General features: G+C 35.9%; 1 protein-coding gene across 13 annotated transcripts in view; it reads right to left on the reverse strand.

Annotated features, from left to right (window-relative positions):
* Nucleotides 1-18,962, reverse strand: part of STXBP4 (syntaxin binding protein 4) — a 137,187-nt gene that overhangs the window by 87,498 nt on the left and 30,727 nt on the right. For all 13 annotated transcript variants that reach the window (XM_043497348.1, XM_038371322.2, XM_038371318.2 and 10 more), the window contains 7 exons: nucleotides 17,464-17,570; nucleotides 16,878-17,067; nucleotides 14,036-14,114; nucleotides 10,318-10,412; nucleotides 6,714-6,810; nucleotides 5,421-5,533; nucleotides 4,484-4,573 (listed from right to left, as the gene is read on the reverse strand). In XM_043497348.1, coding sequence (XP_043353283.1) covers nucleotides 4,484-4,573; nucleotides 5,421-5,533; nucleotides 6,714-6,810; nucleotides 10,318-10,412; nucleotides 14,036-14,114; nucleotides 16,878-17,067; nucleotides 17,464-17,570 — 771 coding nt within the window. The remainder of the gene's footprint in view (nucleotides 1-4,483; nucleotides 4,574-5,420; nucleotides 5,534-6,713; nucleotides 6,811-10,317; nucleotides 10,413-14,035; nucleotides 14,115-16,877; nucleotides 17,068-17,463; nucleotides 17,571-18,962) is intronic.

The raw sequence follows: 18,962 nt of genomic DNA on the forward strand, positions 1-18,962 counted from the left end.
GTGTACTGTGATCTAGTAATGTCTGCAATGCACCAAAGGGAGTAGCTAAGGGCATGATCCAAAGCTCATGGAAGTCAATAGGAGCCTTCCATTCATTTACTGACCAAATGGACTGTTATTCAGACTCTTAATAATTTTCTGTGTTGAGCTATGATTGCTATATTATTTTTATTTGTGAATTATATTTATAGGGCCATATCCTTGGTTAGTGTAAATCAGTTTTGCTCCACTAGAGTTAATAGAACTATGATGATTTACACCAGTGTGGAACTAGCCTATACACACACACACAGTCTTATCTGGGATAGCACAGAAACACTTAAAAGGTAAGGTGAGCAAGAACAGATGATTCAGAAGACTGCTATCAGGATACTAATTGATTGGCCTATAGCTAACTGGTTGAAATTCAGATCAGATAAAGTAAGTAATGAGATTTGGTCTTATCTGACAGTTTTTGTGTGGCTTGTGTGAAATGAACTCGTAGTTCTACTCAGTTCCTATTGCACAGTGCCTGTCACAAAAAAAAATCTGTCTTCAAATTAGCACGCACTGGTAGGTTCAGCGAAGAGAATGATCACTTTTTCTAGCCCACCAGTGGTCCTCACAAACAAGGATGAGGTCACTTCCTGTACAGTGCCAAAACTTCAATCTCTTGAGCTGCCAATAGAGCACCTTCCACATGCAGTGGTTCACTTAAAATAATTAAAAAGAAGAGATAAAATGAAGTGGTTAGAAGGACATTACATATTTTTAGTAAGGGAAGTATCCAGATATGTTTGTTGCTTTCAGTCACATACTGTATATCATGTAACACCTATGATGAACATGCACTGAAATTCCTCTTTCCCCTTTCTGGAAACACGTTAGCTATTAGTACCTTCTTTGCATTTCATTTATGTGGTGGTCAAATGAATAAATATTAAACAGACCTAACTTACTGCACAATCTTACAAATGATGCCAACACTTCAAGGACAATGGTTTCTTTGGTTGTCGTTCCTGTCCACTGACATCTAAAAACTATCCCCTAATAGCCTGACATCATCCTGATGGAAAGCTTTCAAAAACTTCATTAAAATCTGTTTAAAAAAAGTGTGTGTTCTATTATAATATTTTCTGTATTGAGGTAGCTGGTACCAGTATGGAAATGATGGCAGAAGTTATTAAAAGTAGTAAACATGGGGCCTGGTCCAGCAAACCCTTTGTGCACAGAACTCCCATTGAAGCTACACCTGTAATTCTGGGCACCTCATTACAGACAAGGTAAATGGACTGATTTTCAGAGATGAGGATCTTCAAAATCTATCTATTTGTACGGCCATAATCATCATTATATCAAAATGCCTAGCAATCATTAATGGATTTTATCCTCACAACACTCCTCTGAAGTAGGTAGGCTTTATCTCCATTTTTCAGATGGAGAACTGAGTAACAGGGCAGACTAAGTGTTTGTTCAAAGTCACACAGGAAGTCTGTAGCCAAGCTGGGAACTGAACTCTGGTTTCATGAGTTCCAGTTCAGAGTCCCATCCATTAGAACACCCTTCTCATCACATTGAATTCCACCAGCATATATGAAAAATCAGACCACTAAACGAACCTGAGAAAGGTAGCAAAAATTATAAAAAAAAAATCTGGGGAGACTGGCATTGAGTAAAGATTAAAAGAACTAACAATTTAGTGGGGGTGAAGATATAACAGTCTATAAATATTTGAAGGGAGAGGGATTATTATTGCAAAAAAGTGGTATTACTAAGAATAAGCAAGATATTTTTTTTTTATGGAAAAGGAGAATGTATGCTGAGTATCTGGGGTTACCACAATTTGCCGAGTGCCTTCAACACAGAAGTTAATGGGCAGTTAAAGGCACTTAGCACTTTGTAGGATGGTATCCTAAAAGACCCAGTACTAGAGTTCACTTGCTTCTCTGATTTCTAAGAATCTGTAACCATCTGAGTATTTTCTCTTAAGTATACCCAATCAGAACTTTTCTGTAGTATTCAACATGAGTGTAATTAAATTGAAAAAATTACAAAGGTTGAAACAAGTTAGACACACAAATTAAAATACTACAGCATTAGTATACAGTAGAGGCAATAACTCCTCTGATCTCAGGAATTTACTGTAGAAGCCCAGGGACACTTTATGTCTAATGTTCTAAAAGCGACATGAGCAGTGTGTTGCCTTATTATTGAGCAAATTAAGACGACTTACTGTCAGTCACTCAGGAACATCAATTATACTACTAGGTTGGCTGGGAAATACTGAAATATAAATTACTGAGTGGGAAACAGTATGCCAAGAAAAGCTCACAGTATGCCTATAATAAGAAACAATTTACATGGTTTTTTTTAATGCTGATATAAGATTAGAAATGCAAATATCTGAAGTATTGCTAAGATGCATATATCCTTAGTATCTAGGAAATAAGAAGATCCATTGATTAAACTGGATTAAAAGAGGAATGTGTTTCCCCAACAGACTGGCTAAATAAAATGTATTTATTTATTTTTATTTTGGTCTAAAATAAACTCCACACAAAAGGACAAGAATCCGAAGTTCTGGGTGCCCTTGACATTTAAAAACAGAGTATTAGAGAAATAGCAAAACAAAAATTGATTAAAGCAGCAACACTTATTTCCAGCTAATCCACATGCTAAAATGAGCACCATCTATTGTATTTTATTTTTATTTTTTAAAAAGAGAGGACGATACCCCAGACAGGTATTTCTTTTTTAGACTAGTTAAATGGGAAGAAGAGCAAAGCGCTTCCAGAGGTGATCAAATAAGTATAGGATTTTGCTCTAGCTACGAGATAAATTTTGACTTAAGGTGCCATCTTGCCATCACAAAAAGCCTTTTAAGAGAATAACATGGCTGAGGTTAAACACAACAAATAGGAGAGAATGGAACAAGCAAACGGCTTTAAGATGACTTTATTAATGTGATGAATTATTCCATGGTGTGTTTATGTGGGAGGCAAGTGAGGGTGACATGCCAGTCAAAAATATCTGGAGATCTTCGTGCTAAAAGGGCTCAGTTGTATAAGGTGCAGAGAGATTCCTGCAAGGTACTAAGAATCCTCAGCTCCCATCCCAAGAGGTCCTTGGTATCATTCAGGATCAAACGCTGGGTGTGTTTTGGAGACTGATTAAGGGTAGCACCCAATACCTGCTGGTTGTAGAAGGGAAGCTGGTAATGCTAGCACGTGACCTGATTCAGGAAAACTCTTATCTTGAAGTATGTGCGTAAATCCCATTGACTTCAACAGAAGTTAAGCACATGTTTATATGCTGGCATTAATAGGAATGCTTTCCTGAACTGAAGCCTGAATGATAAATCTCCAAAACTTTATTTACTTTGTACTGCTTCAATCTAAGAATTAAAATCAAAACAAACATATATTACGTGTTCATCTGATAAGTGAGGGCTTTTTAGTTGTTGACACAGACTTTTATTTAAGAGATTAGAAAAAATGTTCACATATTTAAGAAATATGGTATTACAGGATTTGGATAGCTCAAAAGATTAATAATGGGCTATACAGTGCTCTCTCCATATTCTTAGATTGCTAATTCCAGTCCAGCTCAAGTAACTAGTGGCTAAAAGTTGAGAAATGCTCATTGTCCTATGTGGAATGAGTCTGATTCACTTACCAATGGACAAGTTTCAGAGTAGCAGCCGTGTTAGACTGTATTCGCAAAAAGAAAAGGAGTACTTGTGGCACCTTAGAGACTAACAAATTTATTTGAGCATAACCTTTCGTGAGCTACAGCTCACTTCATCGGATGCATCCGATGAAGTGAGCTATAGCTCACGAAAGCTTATGCTCAAATAAATTTGTTAGTCTCTAAGGTGCCACAAGTACTCCTTTTCTTTTTACCAATGGACAGTTGTCTACATCAAAAAAACCACCACAACTCGCACTAGTTGTCACACTAGATAGTAGTCATAGCTGAGAATGAGCATGGAGATTGAGCTTGTCTTTTACCCCAGCAGGTAGGCTCTCTCCAGGTTAGCATTAAGGTAGACTGGCAGGTACTGACTGGGGGAAGTTTGCACTGTTACTGCCTCTTTGCTGTACTTGTTTTGAGGATAGATGACTTTAAATCTCTGATTCTGCCAATCTGGCATCTTTCATAAGTACTAAAAGGTGATCAGATATTATGGTGACTGGGGCCACATAAATTCCTAAATAGATCCGATAAATCACATACACACAGTGTACCTCTGTGAAATGTCCCTAGTCTAATTTCCCCTGACATTCAGGCTAGAAAGAAGCACAGGGATTCAGTATAAAGAGTAAAGGTCAATTTCTGAAGAAACACATTGTATGCATATGCTCTTTGGATACCAGTGAATACTATCCTCTCTTGTACCAATACTTTTTATGCTATACACAGACAAATCAAATTCAGGTTAAATGCTATATTTCCTTAAATGGATTATTTCATTTTTTAAAAAATGATCAGAATTAAATATTACCTTCAGTTTACTTATTTCTTTTAAAGCTTCATTTCTTTCTCTTTTAAGTCTTTCCACATCATCCATTTCCAAAGAATCACAGGATACAAGCTGTATGTATTAAAATATGAAAAAAGGGGCAAATCAATAGAAACTAAAATTAAGTTAAATGCATCTATCACAATGCTTGATCTCTTTAAGAACAGAGTCTTGTTAAAAGAAAGTCACAAGTAGGACTGATATAAGAACTTTTTATAGCCACTAAACATTAATGAAAATGCAATTTGTTTCTCCAAAATATTATAGGTTTTCAGCAACCAAATATGAAAACTTTCAGTTTAGAACAAAACAAAAAAAAAGTTGGTTTAAACTAATTTTTAACTGACATTTTCTGACCAGCTCTAGTCACAGGTTTTCCTGCAATGAAAAAATAACTTGGTTTGCTAAAATGGATTAACAAAAATTATCCACAAAAATTTCTGAGAAAACAGTGCCAATAAATCTAACGACCTTCCCCCTCCTATTTTATTTCAGATAAGGAATAAATTACATTCAGTATTTCTATCCCATCAGGGTTCTAGGTAGGCCTTCATTCTTAAAAATTAGCTCTAAAATAAAGTGATTTCCAAGTGCAATAGAGGTCCAAATCACTGTGCCACGTAATTATTACTCACACTGCAGAAAGCAATCAGCAGTCCCTTTAAGGAACGTCAATAAAACATTGTTATCCACTCATACTAATTCACAACGTATTTATGTGAATTGCTCCCTGCAAACTAGGTTGCTTTAACAAGGTTTTTTAAAGGATTCTTAGGAACTAGGTTACTTTAAGTAAAACCATGATATAAAACTGTTTCAAAAATTTGTCCAAGAATTGGAATAGTTTTAAGTAAATTAACCTTTGTTAGCTTATTCTTCACAATAGATAAATACTACTGAGCTCCAGCAGATACTTTACCTGTGAATCTAATAAATTGGCAATTTCACTGGCCCCAAATGTTATAGGCCTTGGGCCACAACCTGCTTCATCCAACTGCAAACAGAATAGATTTCTTGCAACCTGAACAAAATCTAAAACAGAGTTTAGTTACTGTAGTTTGTGGCATCAATTTTATAGGAGTCAGTCTGTTTTTCCCTAGTTTAAAACTGTTTGCAACTACTATTAAAAATGAATGCAGTGGTTGTGTAAGGTGCTGGTCCGACAGCCTAAATTATGGAGTAGCAGTAGCCTTTCACTTTTGAGTTCCCCTTTAAGTATGAATTTTCAACTCCTCCATTAACTTCCTGAAAGATGGAACAATCTACCTGTAATTTTGTCTACAGCTTTTTATCTCAGCACCGAGTTCTTTTGAGGAAGTTTGTAAAAAAAATCAGAAAATGGAGTTTTAAAAACGTATGCTTAGGAGCTTGCTAATATTTCCTCAACTTGTGTTTAAGTTTCAGTCCCATGGATTGGACAAATATTAAATAAATAAGATACTAGAAATTCTACAATTCAGTTTCAGAGATCAAGAAATGGAAAGAAACAAACATTGTTTTAGGTTATTCATAGAACAGCTGGATGACAGAGACTGGAGACCTGACAAATAATTCCTTTGATTTATTATGCAATTTAAAAATAAAGAAATGTATACCTATATTTTTATTTATTGGTTTGAAGACCACTTTAACATTTAAGAAATTTAGAGAAGAAAAATGGTTAACTTCTAAGGTTCGTGATGCCTAAATTAGTAGCAACTAAAATGACACTGCATGCTTCAATCTCATGACTATTTCTTAGGAAACTATTACACAAGAAATATTGTTTACAATTAAGTAGTTTGCAAAAATGAATTTGCTATAAAACAGATACTTTGTGCTTTTATTTTTGAAAGAAAGCAGTGATTTCTTAAAGACTAAAACCATTTTCATTTAAAAAACCCTCAGACTTAATAATAATACCCTATTTTCAAGACAAAGTTGAAAATTCTTTAGCATAAGTGAGAGCAAAATGCACTTAAGGGCTAGTGAGCTGAGACTGCTCTTCATAAAGGAGAAATCTGATTTCCATTACAGATGGCTAGTTCCAGAATTGCAAGTTCATTGTTAAATAGTAGAATCACGATCTCACCTCACCATGTAGAATTGTTTTCATTATAGTAATAACTTACACATATGGGAAGGTTATTTTAGCTGAAAATTTATAAAAGGGTATTATATGCTCTCTGTTTCTCCGTTACATTATTTTCCAGGGCACTTTACAAATGGTTACCTCCAAAAGATACTGTCCCTTTAGAATCTTTCTGGAGTTGGTGCCTCAAGACTTGCTGCTGTTCATTTGTGGGCTGAATCCCAAGATAATTTAGTGCCTAGAAGACAAATAATTTTTTTTTAAATGGGGGTTAGAGATCTCTGCCTCAAATGGGGAAAAAAGCCTTTTCATTATAGCTCTCCTTTACTAAGATGATGTGTCTTATGTGGTCACTGTTTCTTAAACCTCCTCAAGGACAGATAAATAAGAAAGATGACAGATTGGGCTCTGGTGACTCCCCAGGGGTAGCGGTCTTTATTAATATGTACTAATTGTGGCTCAGTACAATTTTTCCATGATCATGATATTTTAGTCTGGAAAACATTAAGGTTAGAACAATCATCGCATTTATAATATTGTCATCACCCTAGTATGAGAGTGTTGGTTTACAAAAGCATCAGAAGCTACCTGAGGCTGAAGAAACTTTCACTATACTAGGCTAATGAAGGAAAACGGGCAACGGTTTCCACACTCATGCCCATGCTTCCACACAGTATCCCTATTTTGACTCACTTGGACCTTCAGCACAAAGAATGATTTCATATCAAAATTTCAGCATTTGCTTTCATTCACAGTTTTTGTATTTAATTTTTTATCAAGTTAAACTAAATTTGGTGCTTGTGCTTTTGAGTCACAGGGAATTATTAGTTTTTGTACATCAAATAGCTTTTATAAGACTGGGTTTAAAAAAAAGCAGTAAATAACCCAACACACATTATACAGCGTACAAGATAATGCTGATGTATATAACTGGTAATGGTTTCTTTATAGTGCTAAAGGAAGTAGGGTGGACTAAACATAATGGAGTGATTGATTATATTTATATGCAATTTTCTGGTATATTCTTTTGCAAAACAAACCATTCAATGGCATGTAAACAGTCTGCAAATGCTATATCAAAGACAATAAAGTATGTAATAAAGAGCCAAATATTAATGTAAATTAAGTTATATGCAGAAGTAGCTAACTGAACCAAAAAGACATATTGGTTTCAAAACATGAAAACGAGTGACTATTTTTTTCAAGCTAGAAATATAATCTATGTTAAGTCCTTTAGATTGTACTGAGGCTTACATTTCAAGCTAGAAATATAATCAAAGTTAAATCCTTTAGATTGTACTGAAGCTTGGACTGCTAAATTAACGAATGATTAAAATGTCATATTCTAAAGACATTTCTTCAAAATTTTTGAATATTGCACACAAAGATGTTTATCATAAATCATCATTAAATGGACAGCCCATTGCTCATACCCGTTTTCCTTTAAATGTTATTAAAATGGCTGAGGTAAAGTAAATACCATGGAAATAGTTTCTGGATAGTAGCACAAGAAAATAATTTATGACAAAGGCAAAATGCTCAAGAAAAAAAACCTGCTGGTTAAAGCCTGGCCCAACAAAACACTCAAGAATATGCATACTTTAAACATGTGAGCAGTCCTATTGCATACAAAGTGACTTCTTGTGCTTAAAGTCAAATATGCACTTAAGTGCCCTGGCTGGACTGGGGACCAATGTGGAACTTTCAAATGACAGCATGCCCTGCTGTTTTTCTCAGACCACCTGCATTCGGACCATCTCAGATTTTCCTCTTTCAGGGCAGCTCCATTTTTAAATGCCCCCCACCTATTCTGTGTGTGCATGGGTTCAATTTTTATATTGCTTGATAATTTCTTTGTTTCAGAACTCATGCATGAAGTCTTCCTTTTGCCTCAGACTGTTTGACAGCTGCTTCCTTGTTTGGTAGGTAGAACCATTCTGTCTCAATGACTTGTAATCCCTTGTCTGCTTACTGTCTCCCCACTATAGGTGAGAATGTTGAAATCAACTGAAACTCTTCTAGTAGTGGAAATTTATCACACTATTTTAGCATGCATATAATCAGATTTTGGGTTACAGGCCAATAATTATTACTGAGCATCTCCACATTCATCACATGTTCATTTCTCCAAAATATTTTCAGATATGGAGGGATAATGTAGAAGATGGACTAGGCGTCTTTAAATGGGAGAGAGACTATAACAGGGAGAGAGGTTGGTTGGAATTAGGAAGCCTTATGTACTTCATCCTTATAATCTGTTAGCTTTCAACTTGATGCATAAATTACAAGCTGTCAACTGGCAATCAATTTATATGGGCAACATGCAAAATGGTTCTCCACTTCAAAGGGCAGGGTACCAGATGTCTAGGCAGGTGCTTAACTTTAAGCATATCAATAGGACCTACTTATGCACTTAATATTTTGACCCAAAAGATTTCTTTCCCCCCATCTTTACCATGTGTTATTAGCTAGATGATTTTAATGGTCTCTTGACTGATCACCTGAAGACAGTTTTCACTGTATAGCTACATTTCCTCCAACTCACAATTAGATCCTCTTGCTCCAGTGACCTGAGTATTATTTAAGGTAAAGTAATGCTAACACTGCAAACTCCTCTACTGCAGTCTCTCATGGAATGTTGAAAGGGATCAACTGAACTTCTTATAATGCAGTCTAGCATTCTCAAATTAACTCCAAACCATAATTAGAAGATCTTTTTGTTACTTTGAACACTATTCGTTATCTTTTACCCCCTTATTGACACTTGTTTCTTATGATCAAAACAAGAAACAAATAAAAATGTTGATAAAAATATGCCTATTTGTATTTCCTTCTGAAATACACTAGGTCATGCACGAAAGATAAATAAAAATGATAGATCCATCTATTGTATGCTGACAGTGCTAGGGCAAATGAAATAATCAATTTAAATACGTACTGCATGTTTCAGCAAAAATGTATGCAACTGAGCTGTCCTTCTACAGTATTTGTGTGCATCTTATTTCCTTCTGCATCTCTCTCATCTGTTTTCTACTTTTCCCACATGAATCTTCTCCAAGATGTTACTTCTCTGTAGGCACAATTTCTTTGGCTTCTTTCATCTTCTTTTACTCATCATACCTCCATGTACCCTTGTGGGTATCTTCATATTTCTCTCCTTAAATTTTAGCTCCCTACCTTTTTTTAATTAAAAAAAAAGAAGACTTATGTACGTGGCTTTGTTTGCATTTATTTTTTTCTATTTATGAGCCCTTGGTACTTTGTTATTTCCTCCGTACCTAGATTTTATTTCACGTTGTTTATATTCTGAATGTTTTGGCTACAATTTTGTGCCAGAGACTCCACAAAGTTCACTAGGGACTTTGCTATTGCTATCAATTTTATGTGGGAGGCACTCAGATAGTACAGAGATGGGTGGCAGTATAAAACCCTAGGGAAGGAAGGATGGATAGAAATGAGTGAAATTCCTTTTTTCAATATCCTCTTTCAAAATGATGTTGTGTACACTTAAGATGCTCAGCAAATAATGCATTTAGAAATTAAATGGGTTGACCCATCAGCCATTTAACTATTTGCCCAATAAGTAAAGTCAGATATGGATACAGAGCCTGAAAAATCTATACATTTGGAAAGTAATCAGTTCTTTTTTACCTATTTATGCAGTAGTCAAGCTAGACATTTTCTTTAGACATTTTACATTCACAGATTATGAAAAAAATAGAACACAATATTAAGTGCTATTTACCATCTCCAGTTTCTCTGCTTTGAGACGAACCGTGGGGTTCAGAGAAATCTTCCTTTCTTGAGGTCCATAATCTTCAGTCCAGTTGGAAGCAACAGCTAAGAGACAACAGATTGTACGTTAATTGGAATTTTAATTGGAACATTTCCCTCTGAAGAATGTATTCTGAAGTCCTGCTGTTCAAAATAATTCCAGCTAATCACCTGATTGCAGGAATGAACTCTAATGTTTATTATGACTTTTTTCTTAAATGCTAAAAGGTACATTACTAAAATATTCATTCAATACCCAAAGGGGAAATGCAGACACCGTTTAACCACTGTTAAACCATTTTATAATTATCCATCAAAATGAGAGGGAAGTATGTAGCATGAGGTCATGTTGTAACAGAAAAACATGACTTACACTTGTGACACTACCTTCTGTCATGGAATACATACAGAGTGCTTTTGGAAACAGGTTGGGAAAAACATTTATGAATTCAGAGATGTCACCCGTTTTCTGCAACTGTCAATTCCAGGTGTTTAACTTAAGGAACTTGTTCTATATATTCTCTGAGGAAATAGCAGGAGGCACTGTGTCAAGAGGAGGGATTATCTCCTGCCACTGAGGAGCAGATCTGAATTAGGGATCTTGCCTCGAGTGAATCCCTTCTAGCTTCTCCTCTTGCCTAATGGGAATGGGAAACTCCCCTTCTCCGGGGCCTGTCCACCCACTGTGCCCCTCCTTTCAGATAAGAGTGTCAATTTTCCATAATTAAACAATGCATTAATATATTAGGATTCGGATGCAGTTGTTTAGTTTTCCTTACATGCAAATTATAAATGCGGGGGGGAGGGGGAGGAAGTGAGTCCAAAATTATAAGCAGCCAACACAAACGATTTCACCCCTACAGAATTCTTTTGCAGGGAAAACAATACAGGCAAAATCAACTATAGCTTTGCCAGAGTGCTCTGGCTTTCTCAGTCTCTTGGAGAAACATCCCAGTATACTAGGAAAATAGCAGAAGGCTCTTCAGGCCTTTGACTGCTGGCTATATGCACTGCAGCAAACTTGTAGCTTCACTTAGATTTTACATGCACTAACATTTTATTTAAAATGGAACAAACAATAAATCCACTGCTGAGTTTTTGCAGACGGCCAGGTAAAAAAAAGGACATCTATAGACAAGCTTATCAATGTGAAGTTATTAAATTGCCTAATTTGGAAAGGCATCCAAAACACTTCTTATTAAAAGTCTGAAATTCTGAGGAACAATCACATATTAACTCGTGTTCTTAAATTAGATCTTTGTCCTATTTTATTATTTCATCAAGTAGGAGACTGAGATGGGCTCAAACCAAAATCTGCATCTGAAAACCTCAGGACTCTGCAGTTTGGGACCATCTCCAAAACACAGAATAGAAACAAAACTAAAAAAAAACAAAACAAAAAAACAAAACTGGATTTCGTAATTCACAACACATCTGTTTCCAAGCTCAAACTAATTTATATTCTCCATATGTGCTCAACAAAACATCTTTTTGGAAACCTGTAACATTAATACTGTTTGCATGCTTTATTAAATTCTAAAGACAGCAGGCTACATTCTAAGCTAGAGTAAATCGGCATAGTTCCCCTGAAGTCAGTGTGTTGGTACTAAGCTCACAAAACTATTGGGTCATGGGCTTTATGCATAAATTTTTTCAAGCACGTCTCAAAGTTATGCTGATTTTTCTTAAATCACAGCAATTTTTGATCCAAGAGCTTGGATCTTTATCTCACATTAGCCTTGAAGAAGAGGTGTGTGACAGAAATAGCAGTTTCAGTCAAGGATATGTTGTCAAATGACAATGAAAAGAAGGAAGTCCAAAGACAGCATACGGGAAAGTATACCATAGATTGTACAGCAACTGCTAGAGCCATCTTGTTTATGTTATTATGCATTGTAGCCTTCTTAGTCCCTTTTAAAATATCATTGGGAATCTGTTCCCATGGGGACTGTCCTTGGCAAATGAATTTTTTGTGGTGGAGACGCAGGAACAAATGTCCGAAACCGAGGTCCAGATTCGCAGCTGGTATAAACTGATGTAGTGTTACTGACTTCATCTGATTTAATCCAATTAATTCAATTCTATTTGTGGATTGAAGCCAGTGAAGTTTCACCAGCTGAGAATCTGGCCCTCACTAAACTGCATGTTAGAGAGCCACAAGGTGGGTGATGTAATATCTTTTATTGAAACAACATCTGCTGGTGAGAGGACAAGCTCTCAAGCTTACACTCTACCACATATGTCCAAAATCTTTAACTGTGATCAAAATAGATATAGAGCCCCTCTGTTTCAAGCAGAGAGGGAAGGGGGATATTTTCATTGCTATTAAGCTCCCAATCACTGCATTTTGTCTGTTGCATAGATGCCTCATTTAAAAATACATTGGTTTGAGAAGTCTGGATCTGGAAAAGAAAAATGGTAGTGGCTCAGCTCACAGCTGTACTCCTTCCTTTTAACTAAATAAGAAGCCATAAACGATAGGTCAAAGGAGCCTTTGTCTTGTAATGCTTCTGATCTAATCTAGTCATGGTAGTTTTCATGGGCAATACGATCGAGACGTCTGATTATTTAACAAAAGCTGTATGAAATACTGTGACCTCTCCAGTTCCAAAAGTTGGTATTCAGCCAGTTAACCCCTTTGGGAATATTTTTACTTATGCCAAGTTGGTCAAGATCCCAGTCAGACTGCTTCATTTGGAATTAGGGTATCTACTATGGGCCACGTTAATCCCTAGCGCAATTTAGGTAATGTCAGTGGAGTGACACTATGGTCCTCTGTGTTGGTCCTCCCTCTCTTCACAAATTAGACTGGAGTTTTTAGTCATGTAGACTGATCAATTAGAGAGGCAGATGTAATGAACACACTGCCCTCATTTGTACCAACTGAGTGGTAAGAGGGCTCCTTGTCTACTGCATAGCAGTACAGAGCACAACCATTAGCCTCGCCATACTTAACACCAATCTAAGTGTGTATGTCATGCCTGTGCATTTTCATTGTTCATAAATACTATACAAATCATCTCATTGACGAATTTATCACTTATGTCAGATCTAGTTGTTGTGAAAGATCAGATCTCCGATTATTTTTCCTTCAGCAACTCCAAAATATATATCTAGAGATATATGATTATCACCTTTGCTTAAACATTAAGGTTCTGAAATACATACAGAAAATTCCATAGCAATGTTTTAAGTAAATAGTTTACTAATGTAGCCTCTAAATAACTGAAAGAGCACACAAGCCACTTTAACAGTTATTTTTGTTCCTAAAATAAAAAAAAAATCTGCCCTCCTTAAAAAAGTAAAAATAAAAAAAAATACATGCAATATACTTCTATAGCATTTTATCAAACTGAGAAAGCACTGTTTCTATGGCAACCTAGTCTTGATTTATATGCGAGTCTTCATTATCTGGTTTCAACTGAGTCTATTGATTACTACTGCTGTATTGAAACATTATGATCATTCATCTTTGTTTAGTTTCAACTATTTGTCCAAGAAACTGGACAACATAAATTATATTTGACAGGGATTGTTGAACAATCCATTCATTTTAGCCTTTTATTCACAGCTAGATAAATGGCCCATATACTCTTCCTTAAAGCCTAGTAAATCACATCGTGCACTACTTTCTGTGGAAGAGCAATTGCAAAAAATAAGGGGGCGGGGAAATTAAATAAAGCATTTACCAGTCACAGACACATCAGCAGGGCTGCTATCAGCAGAAGGAATTGGAGATTGTTCTCTCTTCTTGAATCCAGTTTTCATCTATGAAAGAAAATCACAAGTCATGAAATGACATTTGCTGAAGTAGGTTAAAGACCAGACTAGAAACAAGCGTTAACCTTTAAAAAAATGGGTGATTGGGTAGACTAAAACAATACTGAAGCCCAAAACCCCTATGTTACGTTTAAACTCTTACAGGCACCATAAAAAAGCAATGACATTCAGAATGTAAAGGCTACTGTGGTATACCCACTGTGCCTAAGCTCTACAGAATACTTTCCATATGGTACTATTTAAAAAGCAACTGAAGCCAATGTAAACATGCTCTGTCTAGGTGTAGCCCACACTGATGATTTTACGGCTTTTAAAGACTTATTTTTCAATTCAGAAAGCATATGTGATTTCTACTATTTAGACATTTTAATAAAAAGCCATAAGTGAGACATTTTATTAGAAGACGTATTATGGATCATTACTGATGAGGTTTGTACTAAAAGTGTCAAACAGTGCTGAAACAGAAGAGGGCCACTTTGCCACATATTTAATAGGGTGCAGTGTACTGTAAATCATGTAACATATTAGAAAAACTTCTATACCACATTGTTTCATGTTCTCTGTGTGTGTGTGTGTGTGTATATAAATCTCTCTGTTTTTTCCACCAAATGCATCCGATGAAGTGAGCTGTAGCTCACGAAAGCTTATGCTCTAATGCTCTAATAAATTTGTTAGTCTCTAAGGTGCCACAAGTACTCCTTTTCTTTTTGCGAATACAGACTAACACGGCTGCTACTCCGAATTCTATACCACTGAAACACTTGCTCTTGTTGTTTTACAGAGCTTGTTTTCCCTCATCTTGTTTTCTGCACCTGAATTTTAGTGCTGGTGAAAGCTGCAAAAGTGGCTGTCTTTCATGGCGTATCCAATTTTTGCCTCTTTGCCAAGACTATTGGCACACGGAGCATTAGTTCAAAATGTGACCGTTTATGAGACATGGAACAGGGAACTGGACTGATACCAAAGTAATTAGGTATAGGCTGCTGAACAGCTATCAAATAACAGTGGGTCATTAGGGACCACAGCTGAACTTAACCTATTAAGTTATAGTTGAATAGCTCTGTCCCTCTGGCACAGCGATAAGTGTATACAAACTTAGCATTATACAACAGCAATATAACAGACATGGTAATATTTTCGAGTCTCTGAGGTTCATTATCTGCAGAATAACCATCACAGTGAACACCAAAAAACACCTGCACAGCAGGCTGCAACCTACACAGGATGTTTCTGAAAAGGAATACATAGGCATGTTTTTCAAATATGAACACAGGGGAACCACCTCCTTTGACTACATAGTCTAAATAATAACTTTATAAGTCCAGCTTATTGAAAGAGAATAGTTTGTTCACCTCTAAAAAGAGCCATAAATTAAATACATTTTAAAAATGCCAGAAAATAGAGGGCAGTTCTAAAATAGTCAGCTTTGTCTGGTCTTCAAAACTTTCGCACCATTGCACACTAAAATAGTTTTGTTTGCACTAATGATGTGCTACATTAACTAAAATGTTTGTTTATATTTTTCTTTCAGTGTGATAAAACAACATCTATAAAACTCTGAGTTCTAAACAAAGATTTATAGTAGTCTACATTCCCTCTCCAAACTATATTATTATCATAAGGTGTAAAAATCTATTATTTTAAAAAACTTTTTATTGAAGGAACTTGTCAACTGTCTCCTAAAGCCAGGGAGAGAAACACATTTTACACAGTAGAGAAACGTCCACTAACACAAGTTGGTGTGCAACTCCATACTAACAAGCTATACAGATATACAATGTACCAGATATACAATGTACCAGAAATGCAAATAAAGCAAACGGTCACAGGTAGCTGGAACCCCAGAAAGGAACAAGGTTTGAAGTTTAAAGGGAAGAGGTGCCAAAGAGTCCCCAAAGGACTGTCAAGTGCCCCATATGTTATCTGGTCTTTCCCTACACAATGTTGCAGCAGCTAAAATCAGATGGGAATCTCTTGATCTCAGTTAGCAGAATAGCAGTTAGCAGAATAAATACTGCATGACCAGTGGAAGGACACTCTCAGTTGAGAGCCCCCCACAACGGAATTCACGCCCCTGGGAGGTTTGCTCGAGCACAAGTCTAGCAAGAGTTGCACTAGATTAAAGGCTTTTTTATGTGGTTTAGTTTTTTTGGCTTTGTTTTGGTGAGGCGTAAGGATCTTATGTCCTGTTTGATTTTAGCCCTGAAAAAATGACAGTTATTTCTAATTTCAATAATTGTACATGGCTTCATGTAATTCTCATTTTTCGGTTTAAGTTGTATATAAACCCTATGTTATGGTAATAAGCACTATAAAATATTTAAATAATAGATTATTATTATTATTCACTATTTACTAATATTCAAAATATCCTCCATATCTGAAATATAAAATGGAAATGGTTGGATATTATTTATTTTTTCAAAAGAAGACTGACAACCTAGGATCACAATTAAGATTTAATTGAGAAGCGAGATGACCAATCAACTAATGATTTCAGTTAATATTCTCATTCCACTGGCCAGTACTGTTGATTCTAAAGAAATCTTACACATCTACCAGAAAGCTCCTAATAACACAGGGAAGTGCATGTTTTGAGGAGGGGTCTAATCATTTACTTATTGGAATGGTAACTACTAGCCATTAATCTAATACTGAAATATGGAAAAAAGTTGCAATAGGATTTCTTTAATTTAGAAAATTAATCTCTTACTTGGTTTGTCCTAAAACAAGACACAAGACTATACTCACAGTGTAGGATGTGGACACCTTTGAACCCGGATTCTCATTAGGAGGTGAAAGAAGATTAAATGCGAGTAATGTCTGTTGCTGTCCACATCCAGCAGAAGATGCCAAGAGACTGCCAGGACTTTGAGGATTTTCAAAGTAACCGGGAAAAACTCTTTGTCTGATAAAAGCGATCTCCCAGGCAGATTCAGGTCTAAATTTAAAAATAAATGTTTTACATAGATTATATGCAACACTGTTCATAAAATGATAAAGCAGCCTTGCAAAATTCTACTTGTCCAAACCTCATGGGGTAAGAATTTTTTTTGACACTTGTTTTTATTTCATTCCTCATTATCATCAGTTATGAAGGTGGAGGACAGGTGAGTAGCATTTGTGACTGAGCTAGTAAATTTTCCTAACAATTTTGCATCACTTGGATTAGTAACATATTTGAGATTTTTTATATTAATATGAGTATTTAATATTTCAGAGGCATGAACTTGTCTTCTTACTTCAAACATGTCTGACAAAATATTTCAAACTACTCAAAAGAAAATTTATACAAGATTTCACTTTGGGGGTTTAGCTGTTGTAGTACAATAATTACCTCAGCTTTGTTCTGTTGATTATACTTTTTGCTTCTTCATAGGAGACTCCAATCATTGACTCCTTGTTTATGGATACAAGTTGGTCTCCAGGCTTCAGTCGTCCATCCTAATCAGTAACAATAAAGAATCCAAGTGTGACATTCTGTATTCATTGTTGATGAAGATGTAACTGAAACGATTTTCTAATTGCAACAGTTTAACATGTACTTTTGAACCCATGAATTTAAGAAAAAGTCAAAGCTGGCCAGACTTTCTGCCTGAACCAGTATGTTTAATCCATTAGTAATATACATCTTTTGTACTGCTGCTTAGTAGAGTAACTATGCAATGAAAGAATGTGTTGTATATGCTAGATTTCAAAAGGCACAAAGAAACAGTCATCAATACTATATTCAGCACTTTGGTTCTATAAATCAGTATCCAACGTTCAACAATTGTTACCGTGCAGAAAAGCTATGGGTGCACCAGACTCATTATTATAACTACTTTGAGGGAAAAATATGCTGACCAGTTTTTCCAGCCATCCAACTATGCACTATTTTTAATAAATGCTATATTATGAATTGCCTGACAATCACAGAATCATAGAAATGTAGGATTCAAAGTCATCCAGCCCCCCAGTGCAGGGAACTAAGTATTAACTAGACCATCCTTGACAGGTCTTTGTCAAACCTGTTCTTAAAAACCTCCAGTGACAGATTCCACAACCTCCCAAGGCAATTTGTTCCTGTGCTTAACCACCCTGACAGTTAGGAATTTTTCCTATTGTCTAACCTAAATCTCCCTTGCTGCAGTTTCAGCCCATTATTTCTTGTCCTGTCCTACAGGAATCTCAAGCATAGCTCACCTGGTCTAGCTGTTCCATTTTTATATCGTGTTTTTTTTCAGTTGTGAGAGAAGCTGACCACCCCATTCTGTTTGATTTGTTTGTGCTGCAGGCTGTTTGTTTTTAGATTCAGACTTTTTGCTTTGCTGCCATGTAAGTAAGACAAAAGGATAACATAGCCACTATATGTCTGATTTCCATGATGGCTTGAGTGAGCATGAGAGCCTCCATCAGATACTTGTTTAGCCTTTCACTTATCATTGAAATGAATAATAAAATGGATATGGCTCTGACTTCACAATACTGAAGTTCAATTGGTTGGTTAGCACTTCTTCACGACATACTAGAATTTGCCTTTAACCAATCTCTGGCCTGAATCCTGACATTTTTCTCACTGTGGATAGACCCTTTGTGTTGACACAGAAGCCCACTGGAATCAACATGCCTCCCATGCAGGCAGACTGCTCTGAATGAATGGAACAAGTTGCACGATTAGAATCCCAACATGGCAGATACTGTATACTGCTGACATAGATTATAATCAAAGTTCAATGACTTGAATAGTCACAACAAAGTTTTCAAATATGGAATGAACACGCGTCCGTCTATCACAGGTATTAAAGGAATTTAACATTTGCAAAACACAGATTATAAAAATATTGTTGACAAAGA

Source organism: Dermochelys coriacea, chromosome 14, assembly GCF_009764565.3.
Source record: "Dermochelys coriacea isolate rDerCor1 chromosome 14, rDerCor1.pri.v4, whole genome shotgun sequence".
Taxonomy (NCBI): domain Eukaryota; kingdom Metazoa; phylum Chordata; order Testudines; family Dermochelyidae; genus Dermochelys; species Dermochelys coriacea.